This window comes from Chiloscyllium plagiosum, chromosome 9 (assembly GCF_004010195.1).
Source record: "Chiloscyllium plagiosum isolate BGI_BamShark_2017 chromosome 9, ASM401019v2, whole genome shotgun sequence".
Classification (NCBI taxonomy): domain Eukaryota; kingdom Metazoa; phylum Chordata; class Chondrichthyes; order Orectolobiformes; family Hemiscylliidae; genus Chiloscyllium; species Chiloscyllium plagiosum.
This window is the reverse complement of record NC_057718.1, coordinates 36,517,809-36,536,916: the sequence shown is the minus strand read 5'-3', so window position 1 is coordinate 36,536,916 and position 19,108 is coordinate 36,517,809. Positions and strand designations below refer to the sequence as shown.

General features: G+C 38.5%; 1 protein-coding gene across 6 annotated transcripts in view; it reads left to right on the top strand.

The window, feature by feature from the left end:
• LOC122552779 (echinoderm microtubule-associated protein-like 4) overlaps positions 1–19,108 on the top strand; it is a 299,840-nt gene that overhangs the window by 261,890 nt on the left and 18,842 nt on the right. For all 6 annotated transcript variants that reach the window (XM_043695706.1, XM_043695703.1, XM_043695705.1 and 3 more), the window contains 2 exons: positions 108–205; positions 14,802–14,889. In XM_043695706.1, the coding sequence (XP_043551641.1) occupies positions 108–205; positions 14,802–14,889 (186 nt within the window). The remainder of the gene's footprint in view (positions 1–107; positions 206–14,801; positions 14,890–19,108) is intronic.

Here is a 19,108-nt window from a genome sequence, read left to right as displayed (position 1 = left end):
CTCCTGACCAAATGTTCAAGAAAGTTTTAGATATTACCAAGAAACTTGATGTGCTGAAACAGCATGGTTATTATTCGTATGGTTAACACTTTATATGTTATTTACAGATGGTAATTACTTGGCAGTGGGGTCCCATGACAATTTTATTTACATCTACACAGTAGCTGAAAATGGCAGAAAATACAGCAGACAAGGAAAATGCACTGTGAGTGAGTAATTAAAAAAAAAACTTTAATGAGTCGGAATTAATGAGATGTATGGTTGATTATTATTGATATTTTCTGTGGGCTTGCTCTGTAAAGGAATATGCTTTCACAAAATAGGCTTTTTTAATGTTCTCTTTAACTGTTGAGTTCCAAAACAATCATTGTAGAGTATTTGCATATATATTTTTTCCCACTAATGATTCACCTGAATCAGGAACACAAATATAGCTCACATTTAAATGCGTTGCTCTAATTTATGTTCCTGTGCTGATGGGCTTTTCTTGCAATTTATTTCCAAATTGTTGAAAAAGTGTCAATGATCAAAAAAGCTTTGAAAAATCCAATATAATTTTAATATTGCACCTTTAATTTTAGCCTCCAAATGATGAACTAACATCGAGTGTTGTTGAGAAAATTAAATGTACAGTTATCAAATGTAAACAACATACATTGTAATGTTTAGGCAAGAACATATAGGTTCCTATGATGTGTATTTTAATCTATTAGACATGTGTTTACTATTGGCTGCAGACACTTGGTTATGCTTAATGGCGACAGCAGTGGAAACTGTTGAGGAAAGAAAACACAACTGATCCTTTTTAGGATGCACCTTTTCAATGTTGAATAATTGATTTGTGAGGTGCTGTGAAGTTGTTTTTTAATGCAAGAGAAGTCATAAAGTAATTACAGCACAGAAGGAAGGCATTCAGCCCAATGAATCCAGGTTGATACTCTCTCCTGCAATCTTACTAGAAAACAACAAATGTTGGCGATCACAGCGGGTCAGACAGCATCCATGGAGAGACAGCAAGCTAACGTTTCAAATCTAGATTACTCTTCATCAGAGCTGATAAAGAGTCATCTAGACTTGTAACGTTCGCTTGCTCTCTGTCCATGGATGCTGCCTGATCCACTATGATCTCTAGCATTTGTTTTCTGATAAGATTCCAGCATCTGTGGTAATTTGCTCCTGCAGTCTTATCAGTCTAATTTCCCCATGCTTTATTCCAATAGTGTTGCAAGTTTAGTTTCCTAAGATGCCATCCATTTTCTTTTGAAATTGTACATTTCCTACACTCACAGGTAGGAAGTTTCAGATTGTTAACACTTACTGTATAATAAAAAGGGTCTCCCTCACATCTGGCGCACATTTCTTACCACAGCCTAAACTGTCATGCTATTGCCCTTATGCTCAGCTAATTAAAACAGATTTTCTTTTTATGTATGTTATCCAAATATTTCATTATCACACTTTGTCAAATCTTCATTGAACTCCTTTGTCCATGTATAACTAACCTAGCTGATACAACATAACATTGTACGTAAAATCCATCATCCTTGAACCAGTTTTTGACAAAACTCTTGCATACCATGTCAGGCCCCTCATTATCCTTCCAATAGTATGACAATCAGAACTGGAAGGAATACTCTAGTTGTGGCTTAACTGGAGTTTTATAAAGGTTCAGAATAACTTTCCTATTTTCAAACTCTGCCTGTATTTAAACCCAAATTCCCATATGCTTTATAAATTATTCTTTCAATATACCCTGCACCTTCTGAGATCTAAGCACATAAATACCAGGACTCCCTGTCTCTCTTCACAGTCTCTTTAAAACTCTGCCTTTGATTCCACAATGCATCAGTTAATCATTGTTTTCCCAAAATGCATCACCCACACTTTATTGATTTTAGTCTTTCTATTCTGCTGGCCTATGTATTGGTACATTTGATCAGTATTGATTTTTTTTTTAAATTGAGAGTTCTAGAGTCATAGGATGATTGCAGCAAGAAGGCCCCTCATGTTTGTTCTGTCTCTCATTAAGAACTACTTTAACCTCCCATTACCCTCCCCTGTTTCCATCAGTCCTGCAATTTTTTTTCTCTTCAGTCTCCGGGTGCTCCACTTTCCTCCCACAGTCCAAAAATGTGCAGGTTAAGTGAATTGGCCATGCTAAATTGCCCGTAGTGTTAGGTGAAAGGGTAAATGAATGGGTCTGCGTCATTTGCTCTTCGGAGGGTCGGTGTGGACTTGTTAGGCCGCAGGGCCTGTTTCCATACTGTTAAGTAATCTAATCTAATCTAATTGACCAATTGCATTGTCAGTTGTATATGCCCCTTACCACAACAGTGCATTCTGGATCTTAACCATTTGTGTTTTAAAAAAGGATTTTCCACATACCATCATGCTTTGTCAATCACCATAAATCTGTGCCTTTTTGCCAATAGTAATAGTTTCTCCATTCCTGCTCTCTCAATCCCTCATGGTTTTGAACATGTCTGTCAAATTTCCACAATCATCCCCCAGGAGAACATGTCCAGCTTCTTGAATCAATCCAAGTAATTGAAGTGCCTCATTTCTGAAACCATTGTCATGAATTATTTTGCACCTTTTGTTATTGACCATGTCAGACTCTCTCAAAACATTTCAAAAAATAGCCCAGACTCTAACTTTGCTAGCTGTTTTAAACAGATGTAACATGGATATTCCAGGAGAGATGCAGCTGATCAAATCATTTAGTTTTAAACAAGGCAGAATTTATTTACAAGATAACTGAATGAAACAAACAAAAGAGAACAGAATATAGAATAACTTAACCTATCCGAAAACCCAACCTAATGATGATGTTCCAAATACTTGCAACAATCCCCATAGACATCCCTGGCGCAAAAGGTAAAATCAAACACAGGGTCTTACAGGAGAGATGTTAGAGAGAGAGGACTAGCATGGACCTGCTTCTTTGGGTCCAGGAGCTTCAAAACTACCTGACTGCTTTCAGTAAATAGCCAGACTACTAAAACCAAATCAAACCATAGGAAAGCTGAGCTGGGAGAACTGGCCACTCCCCTTTCATTGTACAAGTTTTTTTTTAAACTTAAAAACCTTTTGCCTGAGGCAGTATCTGTTAGCTACAATCAAATTGGCCCTAAAACCCTTCAACCTTAGACTTTTTAGAGTCTGTGTCTTTTATGACCTCTCTGAGGGGAGAAAAAAAGCCAAGGACAACAAAAGCTTGTTAAAGGAGCAGCATCACACTTAGTGTTGTGCCTAAATCAGTCTTTGCACAGTTTTTTTGATAGCTTTGGTACTCTATGATCCTACATATAAAACTCAGGATCCCATTTGCATTCTCAACCTGGCTTGTCACCTTCAATGGTTTGAGCACACTTTCTCCCAGGTCCTCTGCCCTGCACCCCACTTCAAATTCTGCTTTTTATTTTATATTGTATTCTCATTTTTCCTGTTAAAATGAATCACTTCACATTTCTCCACATTAAATTTTATCAGAAATTCATCCATCTGTTCCATCACCTTGTCTGTTTTCTTGAAGTTTATCAGAAGCCTCCTCAAAGTTTACGAATTCCCAAGTTTGTGTCTTCTACAAATTGTGCCCAGTGCATCCAAATTTAGGCTGCCATGGGTCCTAACAATGATCCATGCTGCGCCCCCTGTTTTTTATACAATCATTCAAATGGTCTGCTGAACGGTGATACAACCTGAAAGATTAGCTGTGTTTCTCTTCACAGATGCTATCTAACATGCTGGATACATCTAGCATTTTGAGTTTTATTTGATTTTCTACTGCTCTCTTGTTTTTGGCTACTCAGACAATTCTGTATCAATGTTTCTACTGTCCCATTTATAGAGTCATAGAGATGTACAGCATGGAAACAGATCCTTCAGTCCAACCTGTCCATGCTGACCAGATATCCCAACCCAATCTAGTCCCACCTGCCAGCACCTGGCCCATATCCCTCCAAATCCTTCCTATTCATATACCCATCCAAATGCCTCTTAAATGTTGCAATTGTACCAGCCTCCTCCACTTCCTCTGGCAGCTCATTTCATACTCGTACCACCCTCTGTGTGAAAAAGTTGCCCCTTAGGTCTCTTTTATATCTTTCCCCTCTCACCCAAAATCTATATCCTCTAGTTCTGGACTCCCCAACCCCAGGGAAAAGACTTTGCCTATTTACCTTATCCATGCCCCTCAGAATTTTGTAAACATCTAGGAGGTCACCCCTCAGCCTCCAATGCTCCAGGGAAAACAACCCCAGCCTGTTCAGCCTCTCTGTACATCTCAAATCCTCCAACCCTGGCAACATCCTTATAAATCTTTTCTGAACCCTCTCAAGTTTCACAATATCTTTCCGATAGGAAGGAGACCAGAATTGCACGCAATATTCCAACAATGGCCTAACCAATGTCCTGTACAGCCACAACATGACCTCCCAACCCCTGTACTCAATACTCTGACCAATAAAGGAAAGCATACCAAATGCCACCTTCACTATTTTATCTACCTATGACTCCACTTTCAAGGAGCTATGAACCTGCACTCCAAGGTCTCTTTGTTCAACAACACTCCGTAGGACCTTACCATTAAGTGTATAAGCCGTGCTAAGATTTGCTTTCCCAAAATTCAGCATCTTGCATCCATCTGCCACTTCTCAGCCCATTGGCCCATCTGGTCAAGATCCTGTTGTAATCTGAGGTAACCCTCTTCGTTGTCCACTGCACCTCCGATTTTGATGTCATCTGCAAACTTACTAACTGTACCTCTTATGCTTGCATCCAAATCATTTATGGAAATGACAAAATGTAGAGGGCCCAGCACCATTCCTTGTGGCACTCCACTGGTCACAGGCCTCCAGTCTGAAAAACAACCCTCCACCACCACCCTCTGTCTTCTACCTTTGAGCCAGTTCTGTGTCCAGATGGCTAGTTCTTCCTGTATTCCATTTGTTCCAATGGTTCTAACCTTGCTCGCAAGTCTGTTATGTTGCTCCTTATCAAATTCTTTTTGAAAGTCCTTGTGCACCACCCTAATCAACCATCTCTGTTAGCTCTTCAAAATCCAAAATCATATTAGATGGACATAATTTGCCCTTGACAATCTGTGCTGACTCTCCTTAATTGAACAGCTTTGGTAAAAAGTCTTTTAATTTTGTCTTGAATTTCTAGGTTTTGAAAAGCTTTCTGACCACTCAAGTTCTAAGTTTATCCTTGTGCTTCCTTTGTCAAGGATATAGCATATGCAATTTCCAGTCCTGGCTGTTGTTACATGTCCACTGACTCTCGCAGTTACCTCAACTATACATCCTCGCATCCCGCTTCCTGTTTTTAAAAAAAAACTCACTTCCATTCTCCCAGTTCCTCTGTCTCTGTCACAACCATTCCAATGATGCCAACTTCAACAAGGGGCCCTCCAAAATGTCACCACCTTCTTCAACCAAGGATTCCACACCCCTGTGGTTGATAGGGCCCTCAGTCTGACACATCTCCCGCACCTCGGCCCTCATCCCCTTCTTCCCTCCCACAATAGTGGTGGTGTCCCCTTGTCCTCATTTATTACCCCGCCAGCATCCATGTGCAAATTATCAGTAGCCTTGTTTTGTGACACCCCAGAAGGATGCCGCAATATATTCAATGCCTCCCCCAAAAGTCAGCCTTTCGCAGAGACCGTTCCCTCCAGGATACCTTGGTCCATTCCTCCTCGACTTGCAACACCCCCAAAGTACCTTGCCTTTCAATCATAGAAGGTATAACACCTGCCCGTTTACTTCCTCTGTTCTCACTGTCCAAGTGAAGCAGCGCTTTACCTGCACTTCACTCAATCTAATGTTTTGTATTGGCTGCTTATGATGTAATCTCTTGTACATTGGGGAGACGAAGCGCAAAACTGGGTGACCGCTTTATGGAACACCTACATTTTATCCTCAAAAATGACCCTGAGTTGCTGGTTACCTGCCATTTTAACACACCATAGTGTTCTCTGGCCAAAATTGGATTGTTCATTGCACTTCTCTGTTACTAATCAAAACAATACATCGTAAAAATCACTCTCATCCAAGTATTTCCTCCATAGGTATCTAGCTCACTAAGTACAGCTCATGCCCTAGCACCTGACCTAATACCTTTTTATAGATGTACCACAGAAAGCATCCTATCTGGCAACTGCTATTCCCAAGGTGGCAAGAACTACAGAGTTGTGGACACAGCCCAGTCCATCACACAAACCAGCTTCCCATCCATTGACTCCATCTATACTTCCTGCTGCCTCGGGAAAGCAACAAAGTTAATCAAAGACCCCTTCCACCCCAGTTACACTCTCTTCCACCCTCTTCTATGGGGCAAAGACATAAAAGTTTGAATATATGTACAAACAGATTCAAGAATAGCTTCTTCCCTGCTGTTATCAGATTCTTGAATGGACCTCTCAAATGTTAATTTTGATCTTGAACTCTATTCTGCTACCTTGATGTACTTTGCATGGTACAATCTGTCTGCATAGCACACAAAGCAACACTTTTTTTTTCCACTGTGTCGATACATGTGACAACAGCAAATCAAAATCTTCATACTTGATCCGAGGACATTCTGATCAAAGATGTTGTCCTGAGTACATTTCATCATTATTTAGTCCTTGCTTAGAGTCTGAAAAAATATTTTAAGACCAAAATAAAAAGTCAAGTCTGACATAGAAACAAGAAATTGCCAAATATTAGCTTTACACAGACTCAGCAATAGGGATTCTAAATCATGTGCTAATATAGCATTTATGAATATTTTACAAACTACATAAGTATTTGAATTCTACAATTTTGATTTTCAGATTAATGTGTTATACTGTCAAATTTTGCATGTATTTTGAGCATTAACATGCATATAAACTTGGCTCGTTTGTGTAATAAGTCATTCTTTGATTTTCATGATTTTGCTTTGGAAGTGAAGATATGCTGAGTCAATACAGTTAAACTACAACCTACAGGAATGTCTCAAGTATAAAATGTTATGCAGATTCTAGCACAAGCCTTTTGTTTTCTTTATTTGCTACATAGCAATTTTCTTTTTTGTTTTGAAATGCTTCATTCTATTGTTTCAATAACCCATGAATTATAAGGACAAATTAATGACTTGCTCAAATTGTTGTGCTTAATGGGATTAGTTTAACATGTTTTAACGTGTTACACACAGGATTACAGATTTAAAATTGGCAAAGATGTGAAATGATTTCAGAAAATATTTAGATTGAACAGTTTGTGAAAAGAGCATACTTCCTGTAAAAATGTCAGTACTTCATTGATATGTTACTTACAGTGAGTAAACTCTTGCCAATATCTACCTCAATTATTTTGGCACCTATGCTCAAACAAACACGATAGATATGGCTAGTTCGTGAAGAGCAGATTCTCCAACCAATGATTAATTGGACTCTCCTCTTCCCCCTCCACCCCGCCCAAGATATCCTCTCAATTAGTTGGATTTTCTTTTGTCTACAGTTGAGAGTTCCCAGATGTGTTCCCAGATGTCCTATAAAGTTTCTTTTAAAACCATGGTACCCCATTATATTCTGGGTCCTTTATTTAATGCATGATTAATATCTACCCAGAATGTTGTCCATCTTTCTCTTGCTTTCTTCAGTAATTTTCCATTCTGTTCAGCTAGGGAAAAGATATTTATATTTTTGCTGGAGCAGTGTGCTTCACCTGATTTTGATTCAGGGTCTGTTCTTCATGATTAGGTACTAGAATCTTTGGTTGGCTTGTTTTAATGTCTGTTTTCCTTGATAGCATTTTTTGGTCCCGATTTGGCTATTTCTGAAATACTATGACAAACCTGTTTTCTGAGTCCTCATCATTTTATTACAAAGATTGAGAGGTGGTAATGTCAATCATTTCCCTGAATTAATTTTAAAGGGTTTTCCCGCAACAGTTAATAGTTGTAACTTAAGATATAAACTTTTGTCATTAGTAACATAGAATAGTTACAGTACAGAAGATGGCCAATTGGCATCCTTCAAGTATCTCTGCAATTAAATTTAGTTAGTCCCAGTCCTTTACCCTTTTTTCATGTAGCCCTGCAATTTTCTTTCTTACCTAGGGCATATTTGCCAGCTTTTTAAAATCCAGTATTGATTCTACCACCTTCATTACTTCAAACACTTCATTCCAAGTCTTAACCACTTGCTGTGTAAAAAATTTTCTTTCTGTTTGATTCTTTGCCAATCACTAAATGTGTGTCCTCAAGTTCTCAACCATTGTGTCAATGGGAACAGCTTCTCCATCTGCTTTGTCTATACACCTCATGATGTTGAGCTCCTCTATCAAACTTCCTCTCGATATTTTCCCTCTCCCCTCTTTCCCCACCCCCCAAAAAAATGTTTTCTGCACCTTCTGTAAAGCCTTCAGTTTTTTTAAAAAAGTGTGATGCCAGAATTGCGCACACTCAACTTTGGTTGAGACTAAACCTCGGCTTTGTGAAAGTTTATCGTAACTAACTTGCTTTCACATCTACTCTTTACCCATTAAAAAAAAACTTCTAACCGTTTTCACATTCTGACCTACCAACTTCCAATGAGATGTGTGCTTACTATCCCTGATCTCCTCTTTTATCCCGTGCAACTTTAGGATTATATTCATTCTTCTTGTTATCCCTAATATATCAATTTGGTTTCCTCTTTAAATTTTATCTGCCAAATAATGTCCCTTTCTACCAAACTGTCTGTCCTTTTGAAGTATGCTAAGTTCCATAGAGTCATGGCACAGAGGGAAGCAAGTTGGTATGTCCACTCCATGCCAGTTCTACAAGGAACAGTCCAGTCAGCCTCGCTCTGCTACCTGAGCCTCAGACCGCTAAAGATTTATTTTCCTCAAGTGCCTGTCAAATTTCCTTTAGAAATCATTGATCATCTCTGCTTCTACCATGTTCCAGGTCATTACTTCAAACTGCATTTTTTAAAAAAATGTTACTCACATTCTCCCCTGCATTTGTGCCCAGAGACTTCATTTGCATCCTATTGTTCCATAATTAGCAAATAGGAACAGCTTTTATTTGTTTACCTTACGTAAATCTGTATAACCTTGCAGACTTCTGTCAAATCTCCCTGCAGTCATCTCTAGATTTTTGAACAGCAAAGGAATTAAGGGTTATAGTGATTGGGTGGGTAAGTGGAGTTGAGTCAATGAAAAGTTCAGCCATGACCTTATTGAATGGTGGAGCAGTTCAATGGACCAAATTGCCTGCTTCTGCTCCTGTCTCTTACGTTCTTTTGTTCCTATGCTGAATTGGTCTTCCACTTTCATCTACTTCAGGATGGCAATCATCATGAAAATATGTGAATACATCTTTGTAATTTTGTCTTTGGATCTGTTTAACAATAAATGGCTTTATGCCTTATAAAATGCTGCACACCTTTTCTACTACATGTTGGGTTACTAGTACAGGTGTCCCCCATATCTGCAGGTGGTACGTTCCAAGACCTATCACAGATACCGCGGATAGTCGCAAATCCTATTATTTAAATGGGAAATTTACTTCCCCAGCAGACCCCTGGAATTATTTCTGGAATGTTCTATGTAATATTTTCGGGCTGTGGTAAACCGTGGATAACTTAAGACCATAGAAACCGAAACCACTGATGTGGGGGTTCCCCTGTACAAGCTTTGAACTCCTTCAACTGAGGTGAATGGATTTTGATTAGTATTATTATCTAGAATTGTCTCCTCCTACTTACTTTTGCATTGAATTCTCAACTTGGTTAGCTATGATGGTTTCATTTTTGGGTCATCATCTTGAGCAATTTCACACAGGTCTGAAAAGCACATTCTGTTGCAAGTAGCACCGCAGTCTTCACCTTCTGTAGCTATCAGTCTAACAGTCAGAAACTATTTATCAATAGACTCTTTCAGCCCAATATTTCCTACGTGTGGTATGACTTGACATGATTTTTCAGAATTATCATCTGAAATTTCTCCAGCAGCCATCTTCAGCAAAACACATGAAGTGCAAGTGGTTCACTTTCTTGGAATTGCCTTTCCCATGCTGAATATGTTTCCTTTAATTTACATGGTGATCTCTACATTAGTTACATTCTGTAGTCTGGCCTTGATCTTTCTGCTGATCCTTCTGGAAATATTTCTTCCGTTTCTCCGTGGTCACACACTTGTGATACCAAGACTTTGTCTCAGCACAATGCAAACTTCATCCGTTCTCCCATTAATACTGTCTAGCTGATAATTGACAGACTGAGCATCTGTACATTTATAGCTTTTTAAGTAGGTTTTTCTTATGTCAGCAGATATGCTGTGATGGCATGACCTTCTGTACGTAAGACAGTCTGATCTCTAATGAGATCATCTCTGTATTGCTCAAACTTGCAAGATTGAGCTAAATATCTTAGTGCAGTTGTGCACTCATTAGTATTCTGGGTCTGCAGACTCCACTCAGTTTGAATTCTGTTGTTCAAAAATACTGTTCTTAAAAAACATTTGTGGGTAATTCAAAGTGGGTTACAAGCCTTTCAAGATTTCTTCAATCTGGCTTTTCAGTTCTTCTGTGAGATCTAAGGTACAATACAGTTTGTCACCCCCTTTCCCCAGCACTGATGAGAATTGCTACTCCTAATTTTTCAGTTTTTTCTGTCTAACACTGTGTGGTTACCTGCTAATTTTGCCATTCAGACTGGAAGAAGATCCATTTCCAGCGCCCTTTCCTCTCCAGCTGATCAAGGAGTGAAAAATGCAAAGCCATACTTAGTCACCCAGCAGTGCAAAGTTGCAGACTGAAGTTCTAATTATTCTTTGCTGTTCCATAAAGTAGATTGCTGTCTACAGCTATCAGAGTCCACATTTCGTGTGCTGGCTTTTGAGCTGCTTCCTTCATGACTCTCAGTGCAACATAACTACATCAGAGGTCATGTGATTGCTTCAAGTCGCACCAAATAGTGGTGACCAGAACTGAATGCAGTAATCTAGTTGGGTCCTGCTTTTGTACTCCGTCTCTTTCTTTATGAAGCCCAAAATTACATAAGCCCTCTGTCAAAACATCCTGCCTCCTTCAAAGCGTGATGCCCATGCGTTCCCGGGACCCTCTTTTCCAGCATAATTTTAAGTGGTGCACAACCTGCCAGACTTACCTTCATGCTATGTGTTGTAATGTGTATCTCTACGTATTCAGTATCTCAACATAATTCAGTCCACAGGCTTAGTAAATCAGTCTTCAAAGCGTGTTCTAGATTTTCTCAAATTTATACTCTACTGTACTAGTTTGTTCATTGTATTTATTTTATTGATTGCTGCTCGACAGTGCTTGAACACAATCGTGTTGTCCAAAGTTCTTAAATTTTTTATAAAAATATATTTTTGTTTGAATATGATACTCAGAAATCTTGATTTCTCCTCTATATACCCAGTAAATATAATTTGGTAATATACTTTTTTCAATAAGCATGATTAGTCACAAAGGTTAAATCTCTGGCTTTCTTAAAGAAGAATCTCGCCTGTTCTCAAAGCTCAAATTTCAGCCAAAGGAATTTTGTACAGCTGCCAAATTTCTCACAGACTGGAAATAAACTGCTTATGATTGTATAAAAACATTTAACTTTTGGAATTCAACTTCTAGATTGCAGGGAAATTAAAAATGTAAAATGATCTGTGAAGTCTGATTAACTGAGGAACTTTGTCATAATTTTTACTAACAGCTCATCATTTGAGCTATCTGCATATCAACTTTGAGATAAATGGCATTTTTGTTAAAACATGCAAATATTGTGTTAGTATTCAGGCTGACAAATAATCAGTTATATTCTGTGAATAATATATTTACAATTTTTGCTGATTTTACTTTTTTAATTTGATAATCACGAAGTTACCACATAGCCTGTGATTAGCATGCAAGTCCACAGCACACAAAACATAAAGCAGAGAAACCAATGATGTCATGTATTTTGATTTGACCTTGGCAATGTGTCAAATGAAGAATGGACTCTGTAACCCATGTGTTGAGTGTCTTCAACACTACTGGAGAAATAGTTAGATTTGGTATCTGTGTCATTAAAATCTTCTTCAACAAAGTGGCCTGAGGCTTTGCTCTCTTAGAATCTGTGTTCTCTAAATTTCAGTTGTGACTACATCTTGTTCTTCTGTAACAAAGATTATCAAAACTATGAGTATTAAGATGGAGAGGAGTTCTCAGCAATAGGCAAAAGTTTAGGAGTAGAGATGGTTGTTCCAAGTCCTTGGTTTTCTTATTGTATTTTTGGTCTGTCCTAACAACCCAGTATCTTGCACTTCAGGAGAGTGCAAGGTGAATCTTGTATCTGAACCTTCTCAGTTATAACTCATATTTCTACTGTGCCAGCAATTCTGAACCTTGTGTTAGTTAGTGATCATGTCCCAGCATTATAATTATTTGATATAGAGTAGCTGAAATTTAATAATGTATCTATAATGAATCAGTGCTGCAGTGAGTCAAAGAAAGCCAGCAAAAATAAGTAGATGACCAGATGATTATTTGTAATGTAAAATCTTCATTCTGCTTTCAGTAGTCTCATTGCCACCTCACAACAAGCCCATCTCTAGTCACTACTCATTCACTTATTGTGAATGTTTATTAAAGTTTTATTGGTAAAAGTATGTAAACTGACCTGCTTATACATTCCAGTTATTTTGAAAAGCATGATGCTCTCAAAGTCTGTAAATCTTCAGATTATATTGGTGCAACTGCTGACTGGTCTGCACAGATGCTAGACCTTGAAGACTGATTAATTGTTGTGTCTTTATGAATTGTTTAAATTTGCGTGCAGAAGAATCAGTCAGGTCAATTTGGTTTTCCTTACATTAAATAGAAGTACAGTATCACTGAATTTAGGCTTCACATACCTATCTTATGTCATGAATCACCTTGAACATCATTAATGAAATGGGTGCAGCAGTGGTATCAATTAAATATGAACCACAACAGGATTAATATTTAAAAGCTTATGTTGCAAGATCATGATTTTTATTTTGCTTGGCAGTCCTAAACTAGTTCACATCCTTTTACTTTCAGGTTGGATCCTACCTGCAGTATTTAAACTAGTTTCTTTTAAGTACATTTATTGTTCCTCAGTTTCCCTTTTACAGCTAAGGAAAAATCATGTTACCCCAAAAATGTAATACAGGTGAAATTTAGCATTGATAGAGTATCCATTTACAAGCTAAATAAGTTGTACTGTGCTAAAGCTGTTGTTTGGAAAGATTGACGTGGTTCGCTCATCTTGTGTAATAGGTTTGTCTTGAAGCATGTGGCAGATTTTCTCAAATGAATAGTTAGCATTTTACAGCAGTCTGTAAAAAGAACAAAGCAAGCCTATAAAAATTCTTCTGCAACTGAAGCCTTTTTTTCCCTTGAAAGAACTTATTAAGCATGTCAGGTTTTATTTAATGTTCTATTCTTTAGATGGTGTGCAGACACATTTTGAAATGAAGGTGTGATTTCTGTCCCTTGTCTTAAGCAGAAATATTTCCTATGCTCATTCTGATGTTTTGTAAAGAGATTCCCAGTGTTTGGGGAATTGCAGACATGCTTTTCAATAGGCAGCTAGCCCTCTTCTCATGTCATTATATTTGGGCAATTTTATTTTGCGGGAAATGAGATTCAGAAGTAGACACAGTTTAAATGCAAATGGCTAATTAAAATTTTAGATAAAGTCAAATGAAAGTTGCACCCAGTTTACTATGTTCAGCTTGTCTGTTATTTCAGGTGGAGATTTGAGGTGGTGCATTTAAGCAATCTGAGAATGGAAGCCACTAATCACCTCTTACTGAATTTTTAGGGGAAAATTGATAGCAGGGAATATTAAAATAAGGAAACAACAATTATTAAAGCTCTTTGAAAGGCTCATAATGTCCATTCAAAAACCCCTATGACTCAGGTGAAGTCAAGAGGAAAGAACAGAAAAGTAACTAGCAAAAACAAAGGGAATGCAAGTAGCATACTGGAAAGTAACATGAAAATGATCTCAATCTAGTTAAACCTGACATAGAGATGAAACAACATGTGATGAATGCAGTGAGCCACTGTGCCATTCTAATGATACCATTACAATTGTCAGTCTTCTGACATCAGGGTGCACTGCTTGCTGATCACCCTGATGTTCTTTTCAAACCTTGCTACAAAATGTTTGATGTATAACACCACACTTCTTCTCGCAGTCATGTTTTAATAGCACTGTCTTAGCTTCTTTTTGTGAAGAAGAAGCACTGCAACTATTGTCTGCCAAAACCAAGTTTGTCTGTGTCACTTCTTTCACGATCAGCTCTGTCTGACATCCCTCCTTAGGGTCTCTTTCTTTTGTTCCAAGCATCACAGACATGTGAAACTTATTGATACTAGAATTGGTGCAAAGAGTAAAAGAAAATTTGAACAATGTGGACAAAATCTACTGAGAATCTTAGTGCCAAAAAAACAAAAATAATTAAAGCAGTCAGAAAATGACAATAGCTTCCAGATTAAATGTATTTTCTAGTGTCCTTTTAAGTCAGTCGTTTGCTTGGGGTGGGTGCTTCCTACATAGCCGACACCCAAATGGAGAAATAACTTCTCCATGCAAAGTGAGCAGTTCTATCAGAACTCCTAACCATTTTTTTTTTGCTGCCACATTTAATTTCTCACACTAAAATGAGCAGGGAAAGTTAAAGTTCAAATGTATTATGGGCTCAGCATTTTGAAGTTGAAGTGGATATCGCTTGCATTTCTAATTGTTTTTCTCAATTTAAAAATGCTATTGGAATACGATCTATAAATTAATTTTATTATTTCTTCCCCCTCTTCAGGGACATTCCAGTTATATTACACACCTGGACTGGTCACCAGATACAAATTTCATAATGTCTAACTCAGGGGACTATGAAATCCTATATTGTAAGTATTCTGATATTTCTTCCCAAAAGTGAAAATAATGTTTTTCAGTTATCTTATGATGTTCGTAGTTATTGTTTTTGTTCTTTGGAATAATATATTTTCTTTCAGCCTGTGATCCAACTAAACAAAATTGGGCATGTTAATGATGACAGTCTTTCTACCTCAGAATTTATAAATTGTTACTTGAGTACTTAGCCCTATTTAGTAACCCAGGCAAGGAACCAATTCATTGTAAATTACCACTGAGCTATTACTGCCAAATTGTAAGGTTGCTACAACTTCTGATTCTGTGGGGAATCCTAAATTTCTCAGACTGTGTATGTACAGTCTGTACTAAACTCTGCCAACGTAGTGGCAGCTAACATATTTCAGTGGCACACATTTTGTTTACGTTGTTACCCATCCCAAACTCCCAAGTTTCAAATGGTTGCAAATATATTTGAAAGTATTTCTAACATTTCACAAATGTCACTTGTCTCCATTTACAAATATTTTAAACACAAGCAGACCAGCATTTTGTAATCACAAGTTTAAAATTAATCTGAAATGGTATGCAGTAACAGTCTACAGATTGCACAACTTTGCCTGAATGTTTGCCCCTCAATCTCCTGAAACTGTGACAATAATTACTGCTTACAGTTATGTTGCTCCATTTTATGCAACTAAAATATCCTAAAGTTTACAATGAACAGTGGCAAACATCAATCAGGAACTGGAAGTAAAGTTAAGGGATTGATTTTAAATGTATATAGTTTCAAGAAAGAATGCCATTTGGTCCATTCAGCCAATGATCTGAATCACATTTACCAAGCCTGTTCCCATTTCCCTTCATTTACCTATCCAAAGTAATCTTGAGTCTTGACATAGTATCTGGCTCCACCACTAACCCTGGAAGTGAATTATTCATTCTTTCAATTCTTTGCAATTGATTCTACTTGTTTTCCTCTGCTCTAAATTTTGTATATTTAATTTTATCTAAATGGCCGTTAGGTTAGACCTCTCAACAACTGAAAACAATCTGCTTCTGTCTACCTGTGACCCACTTTTTAATCATTTAAAGTGCTTACAGAGTCATACAGCATGGCAACAGACCCTTCGGTCCAACTAACTCCTACCATGTTCCCAAACTAAACTGGTCCCACCTGTCTACATTTGGCCGATATCCCTCCAAACCTTTCCTATTCATGTACTATTCCAAATATCTTTTGAACATTGTAACTGTACCTGCCACTTCCTCTGGCAGTTCATTCCATGCACTGGCCACTATGTTTTTTAAAATAAAAATTTGCTCCTTGTGTCATATTTAAATCTTTCTCCTTAAAAACATGCTCCCTAGTTTTGAAGTCCTCCACCTTAGGGACTTTATCTACACACCTCATGATTTTTATAAACCACTGTAAGGTCACCCCTCAATCTCCTATGCTCCAGCAAAAAAAGTCCCAGCCTATCCAGTCTCTTCTTATAACTCAAGCCCTCCATTCCCGACAACATCCTGGTAAACTTTTTCTGAATCTCCTCCACTTAATATCCTTCCTGTAACAGGGTGACTAGAACTGTACAAGCTACTCCAGAAGTGTCCTCACCAACGTCCTGCACAATCTCAATATGATGTCCCAACTCCTATACTAAAAAAGGTCTTAGCAATGAAGGCAAGCATACTAAATGTTGCCATAACTACCCTGTCTACTTGTGATGCAAATTTCAAAGAACTATGTACCCGAACTCCAAGGTCTCTGCTCTACAGCATTACCTTGGGGTCAAGATTAGAGTGATGCTGGAAAAGTACCGCAGGTCAGGCAACATCCGAGGAGCAGGAAAATCGATGTTTCGGGCAGGACCCCTTCATCAGGGATGAGGCTGGGAGCCTCAGGGGTGGAGAGATAAATGGGAGGAGGGTGGGGCTGGGGCTGGGGAGAAGATAGCCTAGAGTGCATTAGGTGGATGGAGATAAGAGTGATAGGTGGCCCTACTTTTAATTGTATAAGTCCTGCCCATGTTTATTTTAACAAAATGCCGTACTTCTCATTTATATAAATGAAACTCCAATCTGCCACTCCTCAGCCTATAGATCCAGTTGATCAAGATCTCTTTGTAGTCTTGGATAGCCTTCTTCACTGTCCACTATATCACCAATTTGGTTGTCATCCACAAGCTTGCTAACCATGCCTCCTATATTCTCATCCAAAATCTTTTATGCAAATGGCAAACATAAGTGGATCCAGTAACGATCCCTATGGAACACCATTGGTCACAGGCCTCCAGTCTGAAAAACAATGCTCCATCACTGTCCTCGGTCTCCTACCATAAAGTCAATTTTGTATCCAATTGGCGAGTTCACCCTTATGTCATAGCAACTTGAAAACCGCGTTTTTGTTTTCCATTAGCTAATGGTATGTGTCACAGGTTCATCATTTTAAGCAATAATTGTAGGTGCGATGTGAGGAACTTTGTTTTTAATGTACTGATTAGTGAATACCTAGAACTTGCTGTCTGTTATGCTGATTGAAGTGATGGCAAAGAATGATTTGAAAAGGATAGTTAATGGACATTTGAAGGAAATCAATTTGCAGCTGTACAAGCAAAGAGGAAAGGGATGAGACTGACCATATTGCTGCACAGAGGACCAATTGGACTTGATGAACTAAATGGCTTCTTTCAGTGTTGTAATGACTATGTTCAGTGCTTAACATCATACTACAAGAGGAATGTTCAGGTTTCAGTCATAGGGCTATAGTCATTACAACACTGAAAGAAGCCATTTGATATTGTCAGAGCCCACTACTCCCAGGGCTGTCACAGAAGTTATAGATTTAATCAAAGTACTCAAAGTTCCGAATTTGCTTGTCAGTTTAACAAAACACACTGAACACGAAACTATTATTTATTACAAACTCTAACTACAGACAAACAAAAATGAGTTATCAACATCACTGTACTAATTATCATTTGACTATTTAGTTCCCTTCTTAACCCTCTGCACAAACAGGCACAGAAGAACAAACAAACCTAAACATTATCGGTGGAGGAAAGCATACTGAGGAGAAATGGTTCAGTAGTGCCAATCCCCAGGATTCAATGAGGGTTTCACTTTTTTCCTCAAAACCTTCTGTTCTCCAATCATCTTATTCCCAGATTCTTTCACTATGTTTATAGGAAACACAGATGATTGGCACACTAATTTTGAAGTGTTTTAATCACTAGTTAAGAGCAACAGCTTATAGAAACTAGTGGAAAAGGATATCTAGTTGTCATGCAGGCTTTGGTTATGTCATGGCGAGAAAGAGCGATCTATTCTTTCCAGGAGACTTCTCTTCCTGTATTGTGTTCACAAACTGGCTCCTGGACAGGCGAACAATCGCAGTTGTCATTGCATTGCTGACATCAGCATTCGCAGCTTGTCTCAATTGGATTGTGTAAAACTTACTCTAAATGCGCACACATACAGACGCGCGTAGAACTGTACAGCGCACTACCTGCCGCAGTGTTGTTCCGGATGTGATGACCCCTCCTAAACAAAAGCGTATTAGACATTCTGGGGAAAAGGATTCTGATTGTCAACTCTATCTATGCACCTCATTTTATAAACTTCTATCAAGTCTCCCCTCAGCCTCTGCTGCTCCAGAGAAAACAACTCACATTTTTCTTGCCTCTCATTATCCTCATACCCTCTAATCCAGACAGTATCATGGTAAACCTCTTCTGCACCCTCTCCAAAGCCTCCGTAGACAATAGGTGCAGGAGTAGGCCATTCTGCCCTTCGAGCCTGCACCACCATTCAATATGAACATGGCTGATCATTCTTAATCAGTATCCTGTTCCTGCCTTATCTCCATAACCCTTGATTCCACTATCCTTGAGAGCTCTATCCAACTCTTTCTTAAATGAATCCAGAGACTGGGCCTCCACTGCCCTCTGGGCAGAGCATTCCACACAGCCACCACTCTCTGGGTGAAGACGTTTCTCCTCATCTCTGTCCTAAATGGTCTACCCCGTATTTTTAAGATGTGTCCTCTGGTTCCGCACTCACCCATCAGTGGAAACATGTTTCCTGCCTCCAGAGTGTCCAATCCTTTAATGATCTTATATGTCTCAATTAGATCCCCTCTCAGTCTTCTAAACTCAAGGGCATACAAGCCCAGTTGCTCCAGTCTTTCAGCGTAAGGTAGTCCCACCATTCCAGGAATTGACCTCGTGAACCTACGCTGCACTCCCTCAATAG